At 38.9% G+C, this 18,439-nt stretch overlaps 1 protein-coding gene across 2 annotated transcripts; it reads right to left on the bottom strand.

The window, feature by feature from the left end:
• Nucleotides 1-9: 9 nt before the first annotated feature.
• UBE2I (ubiquitin conjugating enzyme E2 I) lies at nucleotides 10-12,459 on the bottom strand. 2 transcript variants are annotated; one of them, XM_054271192.1, is made up of 7 exons: nucleotides 12,372-12,459; nucleotides 8,373-8,451; nucleotides 8,101-8,184; nucleotides 5,365-5,437; nucleotides 3,606-3,715; nucleotides 3,354-3,433; nucleotides 10-667 (listed from the first exon to the last, which is right to left on the bottom strand). In XM_054271192.1, the coding sequence occupies exons 2-7, from the start codon at nucleotides 8,436-8,438 to the stop codon at nucleotides 604-606; spliced, it is 477 nt and encodes a 158-aa protein (XP_054127167.1). In that variant the 5' UTR covers nucleotides 8,439-8,451; nucleotides 12,372-12,459; the 3' UTR covers nucleotides 10-603. The 2 variants fall into 2 exon arrangements, with proteins under 2 accessions (XP_054127167.1, XP_054127166.1); XM_054271191.1 differs by lacking the exon at nucleotides 12,372-12,459 and adding an exon at nucleotides 12,041-12,148.
• Between the last annotated feature and the right edge of the window lie 5,980 nt (nucleotides 12,460-18,439).

Below are 18,439 nucleotides of genomic sequence, written 5' to 3'. Positions count from 1 at the left end.
ACAAAGCCCTTTATATAAACAGTTTATTTACTCTAAACAGCAACACAGACAGAATGCCATATAAACACAAAGAAAGTGATGCAGAATAAGGATGCTGGCTAACTTTGGATCTCAGAGGCTCTTAAGCAATAACAACCTAGTTTCTGAAAGATAGAAAAAACAAATTCAGGGAGGGAAGGGGGTGGAGGGCATGATTTTTTTTCATACAGCCAGCTAGAGGCTAAATATAGTTCTAACATTTTAAAGCATGCCTGCATCAGATAGCAAAGTAACTAGAGATACTAGTGAATTTATAGAAGTATAAAAGTTTATAATTTTACAGCAGTTGAAATACTGACATCAATATTAAAATAAAAGCAAGTTTTACATAACAATCAAAAATACAAAAGACTGAAGGAAGAGACCCTGTATGAAAAAACTGGGGGCAATTCAGCAAATTTAGAACTGTATACAACTGGCGAATATGGAAAATGGCACACATACAACCCCCTCCCCTTATGTGGATATTAATTGTACATAGCAACATTACATTTTGCAAAAGTTTTGTAAACAAGTTCTTGCCAAACCAATCCCTTCCTTTTTAAGATGCTGCGTGACAAATGCTTATGATGGTGCAAACTTCTTGGCTTGTGCTCGAACCCTCTTTTCATATTCCACTCTGTTTTGGCTGAAAAGAGAAAGGGTAATTATAGCTGGAAAAATCAGAGGCTGTATTACAGGGTTAGTTTCATAATGAAGAGAAACAGAAATCATTGCTGAAGGCAAACCTTTTAGATAGCAATCCATGGAACTCTACAATAAATTAAAGACTTTTCTGGACAAGTATGGTACTGTTCAACTAGTTACTTGAATCACCTGTTGTCAAATGATTGCACTGACTTTGTACTGTACCAGTCTATTCAAATGGGTTTGCACCTGCTCTTCTCGAGACCAACTGTACCTCATGTGCAAACATTCCCTTGTTCATCCGAATTTTTCTACTCCCCACTCACATTAAGACCTGAGGTCATTAATAACAAATTCCATACCCTAACAGTACAAATAACGATTCACTAATGGCTGGTCGACTTCATATGGTTTTAAATTATCATCTTTACTGCTTTGGAGAGAAAATGGAAACACTCCTAGGAAACAGGAGAATGACAATGGTGTGGTCATTTCAGCCTTTATATCTACAGATCCTGACTCACAGATTTAGGTTTATCCTAATCTTCAGTTGGGGAAAAAAAGGTAGTTCAACACAGTTAAGTGTAGCATAGTTACTACTGATGAGGGAACTATGTCCAGTCACTAAGCCTCTGACTCAAGATGTAAAAGGGCAAGTTCTTTGTCTTCTGTTCTTGTGCCAATGAAGGAGCACCGTAGTAAAGCATTCATTTACATTCAGTTGTCCATTCTGTATTAGCCATCAGAAGTGTGAGTTGAGCTAAACAAAAATTTGTAACCATTACTCTTCTGCCAGAGATAGTTTAGAGTGCTTAGACTTTGCAAACAGCTTTGCAGTAAACTTACTTTCAGCTACCAAGGCTTGCTGCAGTGAAAGAAAAAAAGGCAGCAAATTATATCCTCAGAACTTGACAGATTGGGGGGAAGAAATGAAACCAGTTGTGGTCACATGCAATGAACAATTGCTAGCAAAGAGACTGAAGACTGTCTCTTCTCATGAAGAGATTTACAAACTTTATTCTACATTTTTTCCTCAAAGTTATATTGCATTGCCACATGAGAACATAGCCTAGCTGTTAAGTCTGGCACCCATCGAATCCACAGAGAAGAATGCCTTCCATAGGAGACACAGAATGCCTACAGCGAAGAGTAGGAAGTAGGCTAGCACCTTAGGAGTGCTAAAGTTACTGAATGACAGTACCAAAGGAATCCTGAGAATACGTATTCTTATTCTGAATGTTTATTCTTGAAAGTTTAACAACTTGACCAAAAGACCTCTATGTACAATGGTGCATCTTCTGCAGTATTTATCAACTATGCCAACATTACAGATGCGTGCACAATCCTGCTCTGTTTAACTTCTACCAGACATTCACTAAGTAGCGAGAGACACTCTCAGACTGCAGAATAATAATAACCCATCTGAAATACTCTGCATGTCCAAGAGACATGAAAAGCATAAACGGGAGACTATACATACTTGAAGTAACAAAAATCTTGTAATATTTTAAGCTAAACAGGTATTTTTTCCCCCTGGAAGCACTTTAAACAGAAACAAGACTAGCCAAGACTGGTTTTGTATATACATGCACGTGGGAGATTATTAAAAAGAATAAACCACAGACTATCTATACATGTATAGAAGTATATTATTGAGGCCGCCTTCATCATTCCTGGCTCCTGCAACTGTGGCCACTTAACTGTCTTCCATATGCACTCAACTCCATCAAGCCTTCAGTAAGTACTTTAAAAAAATAACACTGAGTGAAGCCATTAATTAAATGCAAAACCCACTATCCATCCCTATGTTTGCTTTTCACTAGGACCCTAAAAAACATATTTAACATAGCTTGCAAGTACAGTCACATTTCATGTTATTTTTCAAACTTGTCACTCTCCTGGAGGCCTCCTTCTGTCCAGAACTGTAATCCCACAATTCCACCTTGGTTATTATTTCAGTAGCTACCAGTGCCAAAAGCATTTGTTTAAAATGCTTTGCTTCCCTAAAGATTATAGAACAGATATCCTCTTTTAATGGTGGAAAAACTTTTAAGACTAAGCCTAAAAAAAACCCTAACAAACTAACAAAGAAACCCAAAAAGTCTCTTTAGCTCACAAATGATCTCCTTTCCTAATCAATGCAAACTTCATTCTGCTAAAGCTACAGGCATTCTGTACTTTTCAACCTATTGTTCTGGAAAATGTAGTTTTCCCAAGATGCCATGTTTCCTACACTGACCACAGCTCTCCTTTGTCCTTCAGGCACAAGTTCTTACAGGTATGTACCACTGGGCAGAAGTAAGTTACTCCTGTACTGACAAATGTGAACTGTCACCTAATTCAGTCTCCTCTTCTCCTGGTCTCGTGATACCATTACACCACATTGTTACTATTTGGCATTTAAGGGAAGGGACTCTGTTAGTCTAGAACCAGGATGAAAATCTTGATATAGGGAGCCTTCACATCTTATTGCTGCTGCTTTGCTATTAAAAGCTCCACTAGCCTAACAGCCATGCAGCTACTATTTTGTTCAAGTTTAGCACAATCTAGACATCTCCACAGAATACAGTAATGAAGGTAAGAAAATTACCCATGTCATTTGTGAAAACATTTACATGTTATACTACAAGTAACAGACACTTGGAAGCAATATGACAACTTTCAGGCTCATATGCAAAGACACTTACCAGTAAATTGTGTAAGCCTCTGCTTGAGCTGGGTCTTGAATATTTGGTTCATTTAGAAGTTCTTGTATGCCTAACAAGATCTATGGAAAAAGGAATAGAAGTAACAAGCATATATTATGACTACTACTAATAGAGATTCAGTGAAAAACCCTTAGAAACCAGTTTAGGTACACACAGTGAACATCTTATACTTGCATCAGATAAGCAAGCAAAGCAAAAGTATTAAGAACATGTCCAAGTACAACTAATGACCTGTTTAATTGTGATTGCTGGCCGCCAGTCCTTATCCTCCTCTAAGATGGAGAGACACACGGTGCCTGAAGGATACACGTTTGGGTGGAATAACGGTGGTTCAAATTTACCTGATAAAGAAGAGGAAATGACTTGCATACAGTGCTAAGAGGAAGATCAGAGAGTTGGGTTAAATCAGTTGGGGGAAAACAAAACCCAAAAATCCCCACACCAACACTGGCAAAAAAGCCCCAAATAAAACCCCACCAATTTCTGGAGCTATTAATACCAGTTTTCTTCTTGGCTCAGCCTGTACCTAAAACAGAAACTCCATCACATCTGTGATATCAATCCAGGCAATCCAACATTGTCTTTCTGACTGGTAATCTTTTGGTTTAGGAATGGAAACAGACAAAGTAATTCAGAGTAGCTTTGTGATAAAGACCTTTTAAAAACAATTCTGTCTTTTCAGCTTTACATACTATTTTATAAGGGAAAGATACTACCCTTCACTCATCTTTTCTCTCCTCACTTTAAAATATTGAAAGTTTCATACAAAGACGACTTAAGTTCTTAGCATTTTTTTCAGTTTCATATTTTCCTATGTATAATCAAGATGCACGGAACCAAAGGAACCAAGTTTAAATTACAAGACTAACTGACGGCTTGTGTAGCTTTCCTTTTGCCGCTCAATCTATATTCTGGCATTGCTTTTAATCTTTACAGGACTTACAACAGCTAGCATCTTCAGTAAAGTAATGAACACTCCCCTTTGCAATACATGAAACATGTACATATTAGTGCAGTTTTCTCATCCATCTGACATTGCAAGTATTCACAAGACATAACAGTCTTGCTGCCCTATGAAGTTCAGAGGTACTTCAGAAGCTGCACTGGCAGGAAGTTTTTTCAGTCACATATACATCTTACAATAAAGTTTGACAATTCCTTTAACACTGTCAGGATGTGAAAACTGGTATTTTTGAAGAAAATAATGTGAAATGTTTTCAGTTACCAGAGAGGTTCGCCCCTGAGTTACATGTATTTAGGTGGTATCAAACAAAAGGAGTAGCCAGGAGCTGACAGAGATTAAATATGCGAATGTGTTGATAGATTAATTGCTGTCAAAAGAGCAATTTGTAACCACTGTCATTGGTCTGAGAGGGTATCCAATTCAAGAACCAAGAAACCATGCAATGGAATAGATGTTTTCAAGTTTCTATAATAGGTGAAGTTTGAGATGATATTAGGAAAATTCAGTTCAAAACCTTAAGGAGACTAGGTATCTGAAGATCTACTAAGTTATACATGGTAGCAGAAAAAGAACAGATTCATATTTTAGAGCAAGTTGATTAAAAGGTTCAAGTTACAGAGCCCTTTTTTCCAAGTTCCTGTCTTCTGAGTTCTCAGCTTAGAAGACCAACTTAACAGTAAGAACACAGGGATTTAGTCTAAGCTTGCCTGGATAATAGTTTCTAAGGACAGCTGATAATGTAGCAAGCATTTCAAGCGATGCTTTCACCAAACTTTGAGAGAACCAATCTCCCTCCCCTCTCAATTCAGATATATCAAGCACTTAGCTGATTTCATCACAACTTTCTGTGATGAAATGCAAGTGGGTGGGGAAAAAAGAAAAGGCAATGTATCTTTAAAAAAAAACCAAAACAAAATCAAACAAAACTGTAGGAAAGTAATAACCATTTGTAAGAAGCTCATGGATTAATTCAACACTGTTCTAATAAACCTGTCATTTTTAATTACCTGTGGTAATTTTACTTACATTTTGGGGGTGAAGAAGGGTAGTCATCCTTGAAAAGCATCCGTAGTTTAAATAAGCCTCCTTCCCATGGTGTCTATCAAGAGTTAATGTAGAATTTGGTTACAGAAAGGAAAAGTCAAAATTGTGGAAAAAAGTTTACCAAGAATACAGCTTCTCAGGCAAAGCACAAGACATTCTTCTGCTACAAGGCAGAAAATAGCTGTCCTGCACTGTAGCACACTGTCTGGACTACGGTAAACTATTCTACCTATAGAAGAAGCTGAAGTAGAAAGGACAGGGTTTTTTTCTTCAGCTACTAAGTGATGTCAACTCATCAACACAGTCAGAGTCATCACCAGTAATTTCATATAAAAGTAAAATTTTCACAATACCTAAGAACAGGATACTGCTGAAGTTTTACACTATAAATGTAGAACAAGGAAGGGGCTGTTGTACCCCCACTAAAGTCTCAGAAGAAAGGAGAGGGATACATCCCTTATGCATGGCAATGTAAATGGCTTCTCTCGTGCCTTATGAGAATGTGGTTAATAAAACCATAAATGAACTAAAAATGCAGACAGAACTGTACAACTGCTACACTTAATGAGATTCACTAGTGCAAACTAACCCTGTCTGCGTTTGGTAGAATGTAGTCTCACAGATTCCATCTTTCTGTATTACAAGAAAATTTAAGAGGCTCTTTATCCCTACCCAGCACTGGGAAGGACACTAATAGGAGCAGCTTCCATGACAGAGAGCAAACCAAATAAGACAGCACTATTCAAAAGTGTCATACAAACAAGAAAAAAACATCTAGCAATAGAGAAAAAGACTGTCTCAAATATACAAAACACATAGAGAAAAAAGCCCATCTTCTGACAAACTGAGTTCTGATAAGAAGTGCAGAAATGTAGAAAATATTCTAATAGCTATAAAATTTATTTCTCTGTAAATTCCCCTTGCTATGGAAACACTGTAATGAAAGTAAATGTTGGGTTGATTTTTCTAAAACAACTGGAGTAAAGATGACAACTTAACACATCTTAAAAGCAAAAACTGATCAAATCTTATCCTCACAGACAGACACGCTTGAAGACCACCTCAGAAGGAATTTTTTTATTATTTCCTATATGAACTATGATTTTTAGCTGAATGAAAACCAAAACATCCAAAAAACCTACACGAAGACAGAGAAATCACTTCATTGTCATTGGTATTCATTACGCAAAGTCTCAAGCTAGAAAAGGAAGAAAAACATGCTAGGAATCAATAAGATAATACACTTCCAGAAGTGAATGAGTTTTATTCTATTTGCTGTAGTGTATTTAAAGAGCTTGTTCTAAATTGCTGTAGCCAGTTGTCAACAACTAGAAAAATCCATTCTCCATACCTTCTCAGAGGAGTTCCTCTTTAGAAATTACAAGGTTTTTGATGAATAAAATTTTTGTTTGCTTTCAGTCACACAGGAAGGCAAACAGCTTTTAATAATTTACACAGAAGAACAGAACAGTTGGCAAAGTTTTTATCATTTTTCTGATACAGCAACATACCTTATGGGTGAAAGATAGCAGACACTCAGAAGCCCTACTAACGCTAACAGTATGACAGCAGTATCATCGAGACCATACTGCATTATGGGACTAGTTGCAGATGTTTTTTGAGTCAAATTTTAGGTAGTTAACAAGTGATTTGCTGTCACATAAGTGAACAGAGTTCACGTTAATCCACCCAGGATTAACGCCGCTTCAATATTTAATCTGGCTGACAAGAAAGCATTCTGGTGTTCTCAACTACTCATCTCAGGGAAAACAGCTGCAGTACAGAATGCCTCCAAACACAAAGAGAATAGAGACCAACTGCTTGGTCTGATAGAGATGAATAAGTCATGCTGCTTCTTGTTAAATATAATTTTTTTATTAGCAGGAATCACATCAGCCTAACTGATCTTTTCCAGGTGTGACACATTTTCTGGTACACATGAAGAAAGCTTTAAGGCCTTGTCCGCTCCACTTTGCGGTTTACAAAACTTCAAAGCGATACCATGAAGATTTTGTATGGCGTATAAATTTTACCTAAGTATTTAAAAGTGACACCTCCATAAGGTACATAAACTGTTATGGGGAATAGTCTTGTTCAGGCAGAAGATAAGGGGACGAGTTTTTCCTTAGACTGTGTCAGAATATTTGTTTGTGCTTTTTTAAGAACTAACTAATGCTGCGCCCAGAGCACTACTACCAAAACTAAGTTCTAACTCTAACAGCAATATTATGTCCAGCATTCAACTAGGGCAGCATCGCAGACCCTGCAGGTCTTGCCTACACACAAACTCTTCTGAGAATCTAAGAAACAAGATCATCAAAAGGGTATTTAGGCAAATTGGCAAAAGGCAGTAGAAAAGGCAAGGCAAAAAAAGTCCCACACTGAAGACCCGAAAGAAAGAATTAAAACCCCCAAATAATTAATAGGAGTATTTCAGAAGAAGCAAGAAGAAGCAGAAGACAAGCTCCAGAAGACTCTTAAACACTCCTCTGAAAACTTGTATTCTTCAGGTGCTAAGTGACAGGAGTTGAACAGGCTTACACTATACTTTGTCCAATATTCCTAGTCCACAGCACTTTTAATTCTAAAGTATCAGCAGGATCCAAACTTCATTATTAAACTATACATAAGGTAAATTCTCAATTGTCAATGTAATGCGTAGGCAACTTACATTACTTTTCACCATAAATGAGAAATCAGGAGAACAGTAAGTCTTACCCCTTTCTTTCCTGGAATAGCACACTCCCAGTTCATTAGATTCATCGTGCCATCTGGATTTTTTGTAGGTACTGCTACAAATCCCTGAATCAAGGGAATAAGACATATGGTGAGGATTTTACAAGATGTACTTAAAATACTTTGTGACATATTTTATCTTTACACAGAGTTACTTCTCTTTGCACTACTAATCCTATCAGGGTAATGACAAAATCATCACCAGAACACTGAAACAATTGCAGAGTCAGATATTTAGTAGCTTTCATACTTACAAATGGATGATCTTTTCTCCAGGCTTTTCTCTCCTGTGCAAGTCTGCTAAGAGCTATGCCAGACATATTCAGAGTCCCTCTACAAGAAAAGTAATTGCTATTAGCATATACTTCTACTTGTAGCATAAACAATGCATTATGTTTAAAAGCCCAGCTCACTCAAGAGTAATTTTGACCTCTCATTTTCACTTCAATAACCTAGACACATGTTTCTGCACAGCCAGCAGAATTTATCATCAAGAATAACATCAAGTTTTCCCATGCCATCAAGTTCTAAGTAACTGGACTTGACCAACAAAATTCCATCCTTATCTTACTGCTTTATATTTGAACCCAATCTTGGAATAAACTCTGACAGTAGCTTGACAACAGAAACACTATTAGTAATGGAAAAAGTGCTCAGACTTCCTACTTGTGCAACTGATACACCCTGTTTATCTCCTTCCTACACCACATGAGGCATGGCAAATTTCTTCTGTAGGCAATTATCTGCATTTCTCCCATTTCTGGCAAATGGGAATACGAAATACTACTTTTTGGGTAAATTCCCACTGAAAGCCAGTATTCCCCAGAAAAGCCACAGGGATATAGAATTTAACAAAGTCATCTCAGTTTTGCAGTGATGCGGCTATAAGATTTCTAGACAACAGCAGGAACAGGCAGCAACACAGAGCTCAGCTAAGGAAGAGCCATCAGCTCATTCCACCAGACAGATTTTAAATTCCAGTACAAACTGAAGAATATTTCTGCACCTTCACTAGTAAGTAGTAGCTTGCCTAAGTAGTAGCCAAGCATGGCGACCACAACTACAGAAAAAATATGCAGAGCACCGGTCATTCACTACTGCATGACACAGAACAACAGTTCTAAACAGGATGATTGCACGCGTGGTGCTTTCAAATTCAGGGGATGATACTCCATTCACCATAACAGTACTCAAAGTGAGTTTATTTTTCATTGTCAAACTGTATCTAAACGCAGGGCTTCACTAGCCACAGGTTCAAATTCCAATTAAGGTTTTTAATCCTTCTTATAACTGCACTTCCACACATTTTAATTAAGAGATGATAATTGGCAATGGGAGAAGTCAGGCCAATTCGTTCTCAATTCCACATGTACCTTGTAAACCTTTTTGACAGCAGAAGAGTAGAATGCTTCCACTTAACAAGTTCACAGAGTGACTGAAAGTGCTGTTTCAACCCTATTAAAACAAACCCTTACACACTGGTTAAGAATTATGCAGAATTTCACTCAATATGTTGATTACTTATAGGAAGTAATTCAGTCTACTACTATTACAAGCATATGAACGGTAGATCTTTAAAAATACCAGAATAAACAATGTATACAGTTCCTAGGACAATATGTATTTCAAATCTGTTCTTCAACCTTTTAAGCCTGTTTTGCCTAGACAGCCATATTCCCTAATTCACTTTCAAAGTAGCAACCAAATTAGTGTCAAATAAAGCTTTTTAAAAGGGACAATGCACACTCAGTGGACACGCACACACACAAAAATAGTCCTACGTTCAGTCCAATTTTCCTCTAGTATTCCCAACATATACGCCTCTATCTTAATTATGGCAGAAGACTTGCAGGACTTAGCGAATGTGTACATGTGACTTCAGATTTTAATCTGTTCACAAGCAGGAAATGCAGAGCCATTGAAAAAAAATACCAGCAAAACTGAAAAAAAAACCCCAACAAAAACCAAAGGCAACAAAAAAATCTCTTCCTTAACCAAATTATACAGGCAGCAAGTTTTAGCATGTTGTGAGCAAGTTGTAATATGTTTTAAGAGATGTAAATGAACGGCATATACAGCAGTTTCAGCTGTGCTTTTGGTACCTGGTAGTCCACTGCACTAACACTAACCTTCTCATCATAGGCTGAGAAAACCGTATTTGCTTATAAACCATCCAAATATTCTTACTTAGTTCACCAAACTCAACTACTTTTTCTGCCAAAAGGTTGGCATTACAGGATGCTTTTTAACACATTTCCTGTGGCTAACAACCAATTACCTACAACCTCAAGGGAAATACCAGTTTCTCACCGAGTAAATAAAGAGTGGATCTGCTGCAGAACATCAATAACTTTTCAAGTAATTGAAAAAAGAATCCCGAGTTTTCAGACCATACATCCTACTTACTTTTGTTACACACTATACTGTGCCCTAATACAATAAAGATTTTTCTAATGCTCTACAAATAGGTTTCCAAATCTTGAGGCATTTGACTTAGTTAAGCACTGGAAAATTTCAGTGCATATGAGAGACAATAGGCTTCACATATCTGCTTTCTAGACTTCAGTTACATTGAAGAGAACAGACAAGCATCTAGAACCTCATCAGTCTATTAGAAAATATTAAACAAGACTGAAATCCCATTTCACAAACTAAGATCTCATTAGTTAAGCATCCCCTCAAAAGCAATCTGCTAACAAACTGTCAATATGAATTCTCTATATCCCAATCTATTAATGTACTACATTACCAGAAAGAATTCTGCACCAGAGGAAGTCTATTCAATCCTATTTTTGCACATGCCACAAAAGTCGAAGAGACCAGTTTTTCACGTTTTGAGTTTAATCCCCCAAATTCCCCCCTGCCATTAAGAGCTAGTAATGTCCCTTTTACTGCCATCAACTCAAAGTTAACAGAAACTTCAAAATTTACTCATTAGCTTGCCTTTGCTGCTGTTACTGCCTGCTTTAGAAAAAGGACAAAATAAAACCATCACGCTCATCATAGATGCAAACTTGTGTGCCTCATTACAGAATATCTTACCCATTTAGACTTTCTGATGGAGTGGAACAACCTACTTTCACATACAAAATGCTCGTCTTGCAAATAATCTTTCCCGTGCCACAAACAACTCTCTAAACACATCAACAATATGCTCTTTGAGGTTCAAGAACTTTCAGTACGACTTATTGATTGCAAGCAGCAAGAAAAAAGACCCCAAAACGTTAAGACCGCTAGCCTCACATTTTTACTTTGCAGGTTAAATACTAACATAGAAAGACATTATTATCGAAGTAGTTTGCCCCGAACTATACAAACTTTATTTTTCAGAAAGGTGGAGAAAGCCACGGTCTGAGCTTTAATCAAAGCACGCTAACTCTGGACTGGGATAGAAAGTCTCCTCTGCTTGCGGCAAGAGAAAGGTAAAAGAGGCCGAGCGGCGACCAGAGTCGCACATAAAACAACAGAAGATGCCGCACGGCGATGGACTCCGTGTTCGACGGCCAAGTAACCGGACAGGGCCGAGCACCGCCCGCCACCGCGGAGGGCCGCTGGTCCCGCCAGCCCCGCGAGGGGCCGGGGCAGCGCCCAAGGCCTGCACGGGGCACCGCGGGCCCGCCCGACGTTCCCGGGCATATACCCGGCGGGGCGGGACCGGCTCGCGCAGGCCGAGCGGTTCCACGCCCTGCCCGGCGACCTCTGCCCGCCACCACCGAGACCTGCGCGGTGCTCAGAGCCTCAGGCGGACAGTAGTGCGCCGGCCGGCCCAGCCACAAGGCAGGAGCCACCAGGCCCGCACGCCCGTGGCCGCCAGTCCCGTCCCGCCCCATCGCAGGTGAGGGGCGCCAGCCCGGCCCGACCCAGCCCCGCTCCGCTCCCCGACCCCGAGGCCACCCCGGCCCCACTCCCGGCCAGGCCTCACCGAGAGCCGCCGCCGCCGCGCGTGTCCCGGATCGAGGCCGCGCGAGTGACCCGGATGTTCCCGCTCCCGCTGCTTTGTCTCCACTCCGGAGTTTCCCTCCCTCTCGCCTCGGCGCGGAGCGCGAAAGCGCTACTCTGTCCTTCGGCCCGATCCGTCTGTGAACCTATCGTCACGCGTTACGCATCCCCGCGACACAGGACCCAGAGGTGTCCCCAACAACGCCTGAGTATGAAGCACCAGAAAAACTCCACGCGGGGCTACCCCAAGGCCGAGAACTTCCTCGTACCTCTCGATCCCGCCAGCTCCGGCGGAAAGCTGAATCAATTCTTACCTCTGGCGCCGTGGGAGCCGCCTGCGACTTAAGAACGCCTGGTCCGTCGACGGGCGCGCGCAGGTCTGGCGGGCCGCACTCGAGCCGGGCCGAGCCCCGCCCCCTGTGCCGGCCGAGCCTGATTGGAGGAGGGGCCGCGGCTCTGAGGGGCTCCCGCGGCTGCGGGCGGGCGGAGGGGCCTATCAGAGAGCCGGCAGGCGGCACGGAAGGCGGTCTTCAGTTCGCCTCCATCCCGCGCTGGTTTCACTGACCTTTACGAGATTTATGACCTGGGTTTTGTTTCCCATTGCTTTGTTGGTTTGGTTTGGTTTCCTTTCCTGGGGGGGGACGGGATGGGACGACGCATTTTTAGTGGCAAGTAGAGTATGAATCACATTCTATTCTCATCTTGGAACTTATCTTTCTTAATGAAACTGAGGAATTTTTAGTCTTGAAACCGTTGCTTAGCTATGCCTTGTGCTTGTCTGTGTCAGTGTTGCTTGAACGATTTTCTGTGTAGTAATAAAGAACTCCAGAATTGACTATTTCAATAAATAATCACCTAGATTCCAATCAGCCCTAATCAATATATATGCTGAATATCACTCTACCTAAGAAACCTGTCACCAGTAGCAAATGCCCACTGTAGACGAGGATAAACACATACTCCCCTGTGTAACTTTCCATACAATTCCAGTGGCATTACAAAAAGCAGTGGAAACTGTTAACACCTGCCTTAAAGGATCTCTCTCATGAAATTGTATGTATTACAGTCTCTAAGAATGTCATACACATATGGGCTATGTGTATATGACTACCAGGCAAGATTTCAGCACACGGAAAGATGAACAGCAACCCTAAAAGGTGAATTTGCCAGATCATTTTCATCTTTCTGAAGTTAAACTTCCCACTGAAAGGAAAACTAGTGCCAAATGAACCCTAGATGTTATAAAAGATCCAAACAGGTTGCTAATGACTTAGTCATTTGTGTCCCCTTTGTTCAGGGTAGACACTTGTCCATTTTGTGCTCTCATTTTTCCTAAATGGTGAAAACATTTGCAGGAACAGATATGTAGAATAGGAATTTGGGTTGAAAGTCATGCTGGCTGACTCTAAAAGATCAATACTTTTAGTAGGACAGTCTGATGAAAATACAGATGCACACACTGATTGCTTAATTACTGTAATTGCTGTACTTGATTGCTACAGCAGTGTTTGCTCTTAGCACTTATTTTAGAAAAATTCAAATGCAATTAAATGCAGCAAATTGGTTTAGTAAAATAAATTTTACTGATGTTGCTGGATATACAAGGAAATAATAGAATGTGCTTTGCACTTAAAACCAACTAAACTGTTAAGATGAAATTCACTTCATTTGTAACTACAGAGCCTTTAGGAATTTAAAAATCATGGGTCTTAGCTTCTCAAATTCTTACTAGTAGTTCAGAAAATAAGACCTGTCCAGTGGTCTTCTCAATACTAATACGCAATTATAAACTTTTCTATAGTTATAGAGGACACAGCTGTCAAATTTCCTGGATAATTTCAACAACCTGTACTTTGTAGTTAAATAATTTACTTCCTTCAGCCATTTCTATCTTTGCAACTTATTATATGTTTGCCTTATTACAAAGCATCAATTTCCATTAGCTTAGTTTTTCAAACAAAGGAAGCAATTACATTAAAAAGCAAAGTAGTGGATTCTAGAATCTTTGATGTTAGGCAGGGTGGTTTTTGAGTTGTACTAAAGAAAAGGTAAGCAAAGTGATTACTTAAAACTTTTTCATGTGATTATATATCCATAAAAGAGACAACTACTTCCTCCTACAGTAATAAGAACGTCACAGCAACTGCAAAGGAAAATAATTTCCCAACTGATATGTATCTGAATAGACCTAACTTTCGTGATGAAGTTTTTTGGGGCAGCAGTAAAGGATACTTCTCCTTTACAAAGGAGAAAGCATTAATGCTTTGAATCACTACAGAAATATGTAACTACATTTTACATCTGAAGTGCTAAACTAGGAATTCTCACAGGATATGACACTATTAATATCAATTAGTGCATTTAGAAAAGACGATGTAAGACAGCACACTTTAAAAGGGAAAAACCAGGTTTATTCCATGCAGTTTACAATACACTAGTGTTATGAAAAGGAAGTTAAAAAAATACCCATACACATTTCATTTGTTTTGAAAGTGGTGGTTAACTGTAACCATCTTCAAATTACTTGGGAAGCCCTAGCAGATATTCTTTCAGGGAAATTTCCCTGAATTTAGTTTCTTGTCTGTGTCTGTGCTATGAGTTTTGGTTAATGCAAGTGCAGTAAAACTAAATCATAACTCAAATTTTGCTGCAGTAAGAACACTTCAGATATAATGAATTGGCACAAAATAAAGTGTTATTGCTAATCCACTATCCAGGAAACAACACGTTGCCAGTATGGCCACTTGGGTATAAGCACAACTTAAGCAGGTGCTGCCCAACTAATTTTGAGACCAGTGACTTGGAGGAAAAGCTTAAAAAAAAAGAACATTTGTTGAATTGGGTAGGTGATCCTAAAGAGTGCATAGGAAGTTGATTTCTCATAGCTAAGTTGAGGTAAGGATAAGGGCAGAAGCAGGTGGAAAAAGCTGCCATTTGATACTCCTTCTGTTTGATCTTGTTTCAGTTCCAGTAGAGAGGTTGGTAACATTCCTTTCACAAGTGCCTTGGCACTTTCTTCATTCTAGCAAGTACACATGAGCCAAGTTAATGTGAGTAAAGTTGTGCAGAAGCTTTTGGAAAATCTTCATAAGCAGCAAGAATCATGTACATAATAAATACATTTACTCTTACTCTTCACTCATTTCAGATGACGAGGCCTCAAAATCACAACAGGTCTTAGATCAAAATATAGGCTCAGCTTTCTAAGGCAAGAAGAGCACTATCACAGAACCTCTTCCCTTTCCACTCACCCCCAAAGTAGCAAAATACCTTTAAAAAAAGTTTCTCTCATTATAGTACTTATTAAGACACAACATCCTGAAGAGAACCCTCTGATGCCTGTAGAAAGCTATATTGGCAGCAGTATCTACTCAATGAACTTTTGAGAAGTTTATGTCTTGGTAGACATCACTAAAGTAAATGTCAACTAAGTTGCAAAGAAATATTCTGTGACAATTTCCTGGGGCAAAATCTTCCTCAAAGCTTCTCTATTGCCAGTGCTGTTCATAAAAGTTGACAGATTTCAGCCAAGGTAATAATGACGTGGAGGGTAGGTGTCCTGCCTTCTCTAGTGTGCCCTTATCAGATCTGGATACTGAAAATCCAAGCCATATAGGAACACTTAGATCTGCAATTGGTTCAGACATTTGTAAAAATTATTTCTGTCCATGAGCTGAAAGGAAAACAGACTAGTTGTTTTTTAGATATTACATGTCCCTGGAACCTCAAATTAGCCCTGGAAAGCATTTTAGCCCTTAGCATTTCTGCTCTGAAAATGGAGAGTTCCTTCTGACAGTCATTTAGGTAAACTGGACAATAAGATCTATTTAGCCCTTTAAAGCCTCTGTTCATTAAGAAGCCTTTAAAGACAGCTCCTGATTTTTGTGAAACAAAAGAAAACTTGCATGACACTGAGTTCAGAGAGCCTTCCGGGGTTTTTTTTTAAACTGAATATTCATACTATTTAAAGAATCACTAATTCTACACAAAGCCCAAGTAAGATCCCAAGATTGTCCTCAAAACTGGAAACAGCTGCAGTCTAAATTACAACAAAGTAACAGGCATCATCCTTAGGCTTAAGTATTTCAAAACTGTTGTGTTAGAAAAGACACTGACTGTTCCTATGACCACTCAAGTTTTAACCCTACTCTCTTAAGAGAACAGACGCTGTTAAAGGCATAACAAAATTTCATCTCTTTTCAAAAGACCTACAGTTCAAGGACTGATTGAAAAAGTTAATTTGAAGAACTTGAAACTTTTGATGAGGTGACAGAGAGAATAAAAAATAGGAGAATGGCACTTTCTGATTTTATCACATCTTAAGGGAACAAAACCCCAGACTTCAGGCTTTCATTTCACTTCCATCTTCTTCAAAAAGCCCAGGAGAACTTCCCTCTTCTCCCAGTATTTCCCAAGGAATACATTCCAATATACCTGGGTAATTACAATCTGGATTCTATTTAATTCCACTGAATCAGATACTATTGCATTTTTGCACTCAAAGTTCATTTCTGTAATATTAATAAAAATTTGTAACTAATGTGTGTTCATTTGCTGGTGGGAGCTCTCTACAGCTTAAACAGAGACTGACAACTCTCAACAACTTCAACAGACATTCACAGGAGAGCGTTCTGTTATGAGAAGCACTTTTCTGATAGTGTTATCACCATACTCAGCAGATTTGTTCCCTTAGTTGCATGCCTGCAATTACGTTGTCTTTTGTTTAATCTGCCAGTTTTCATTTTTCTCCTGAAAAAAACGCCAATAATACCCCTCTCTCAGAAAAAGAGGAGATTGATGCAATTTTTGAATCTGCAGGAAATAGTCTTGTTTCTAATAAATCCTAACTGTGCATTCACATTGCTAGAAATGGAGCAGCTAGTGTCTAAAGAAAATCTCAAACCAAAAAAGTCAGATGGATTCACTGAGCTTCATTTTTTAAGAAATATCTTCTCCTAATGCTACAATGCAGGATGAAAGGAACTTTTATCATTACAAGAAATCTGAGTTTGAAAAAAACAGTACATTTTCCAACTTTTATGAGTATATGATTGTATTGATGGAAACTTTAGTAAAGATTCAAAAAAAGCTTCTAAATTCAATCAAGTCTTTGACAGACAATTAAATTACTTTGGGATTAAAAACATGCTGTAATCCATGGAAATCCCACAGTAAATAGGACAAAATACCAGGTAACTTTTGGGCTGCGAGCTGCTGAGTCAGAGTATACACTGGGATAGTTATTATGGGCCACGTGACATCCACGTCTTTGAGGCCTCAGAATTACTTATTCTTTGTAGAAAAATTCTGATTCACCTGCTGCTTGAAGAAGTCAAAAGCATGTAACATAAAAATACCATCTCCAATAAAGGAAAAAATAGCCTCTTGAGAAAACCTAAGGCCAACAATATGCTGTCTCCTAACTCAAAGCAAGAAATTGCTATAGCAAATTTGAACTTCTGTTTTTAAACAAGTTTTGCAAGAAGTCTGTCATGTAAATGTCTTTAAAGAATTTCATCTCTCTCATTTCCTGTTTTATTCCTTCTGTTATGATCTGTTCAAGCTCAGGATCTGAAGTTCTAACCTGGAATACTGTTCTGAATAAACAACAGAGGAGCTGTGTATGTCCAGAGTTAAGTTCAAGCAGTCTGCAGTACAGCGTTGCAGTTCCAGCCTGATAGTGAACCCCTCAGCTCTGCACAGTCACAGGTAATTCTCAGGACGGTACTCTCTCCAAACAGCAGAAAAAGAACAAAGGAATCCAGTTTTAACTGTATAGGTACATTGCTTCCTCCTCGCAAGAGCTTAACAGATGAAGCAATGTTTGCCAAGCCTGGTCACGGAGATTGGACTCTAATGCAATTACCTTGCATTACTTTATTTGAAACTGCAACAGTCAAACAAAAAGAAACAAAATTTATTTAGGGATAAATTCTTAATGCCTTGAAAAAAGCTGAAGAGAGCATTTCCATCTATCTGAAAGCCTTGCATGATCACAAAAATTAAAGCAATAATCAATAGCAAGAACAGGAAAGTAGTTAGTTCAAGTGGCCTCAAACAACAGTGTATTTAAAATAATTTACAAGGTACCTGCCTACTAAAGTTCTTCTTTTCCTTCCTTCTTAAAACCTTTGTGAGATATTGGAAACAGTGCAAAAAATTATTAAACACTCATTTCCCTAAAATTAGCTATGGCAGGGATACAATATAAACTAAACTGCAGGTAATCTCAGCATAGAAGCAGGTTTTAAAACTGAAAATATTCTGCTAGGGAAAATCCCCCATACTTAGAAAAAAAACACTCTTTTACACACTCTAAATTTGTTCAGATTGCTCAGTTTGTTACTCATGCTTTGCCAATGTCATTCAGGAAAATTTCACT

This window comes from Melozone crissalis, unplaced genomic scaffold, assembly GCF_028551555.1.
Source record: "Melozone crissalis strain CALT ecotype California unplaced genomic scaffold, PUWL_Pcris_2 ptg000012l_1, whole genome shotgun sequence".
Taxonomy (NCBI): domain Eukaryota; kingdom Metazoa; phylum Chordata; class Aves; order Passeriformes; family Passerellidae; genus Melozone; species Melozone crissalis.
The sequence above is the reverse complement of the archived record's forward strand: the minus strand, read 5'-3'. Positions and strand labels throughout refer to the sequence as shown.

What these genes read in the sequence shown, in the direction of transcription:
- UBE2I (XM_054271192.1), bottom strand. Translation starts at nt 8,438, where the DNA reads ATGTCTGGCATAGCTCTTAGCAGACTTGCACAGGAGAGAAAAGCCTGG. An exon ending in GGAGAAAAGATCATCCATTT is followed by an intron (nt 8,185 to 8,372) that starts GTAAGTATGAAA and finishes CCCTTGATTCAG; the next exon opens with GGATTTGTAGCAGTACCTAC. An exon ending in CCCTTCTTCACCCCCAAAAT is followed by an intron (nt 3,716 to 5,364) that starts GTAAGTAAAATT and finishes CTTCTTTATCAG; the next exon opens with GTAAATTTGAACCACCGTTA.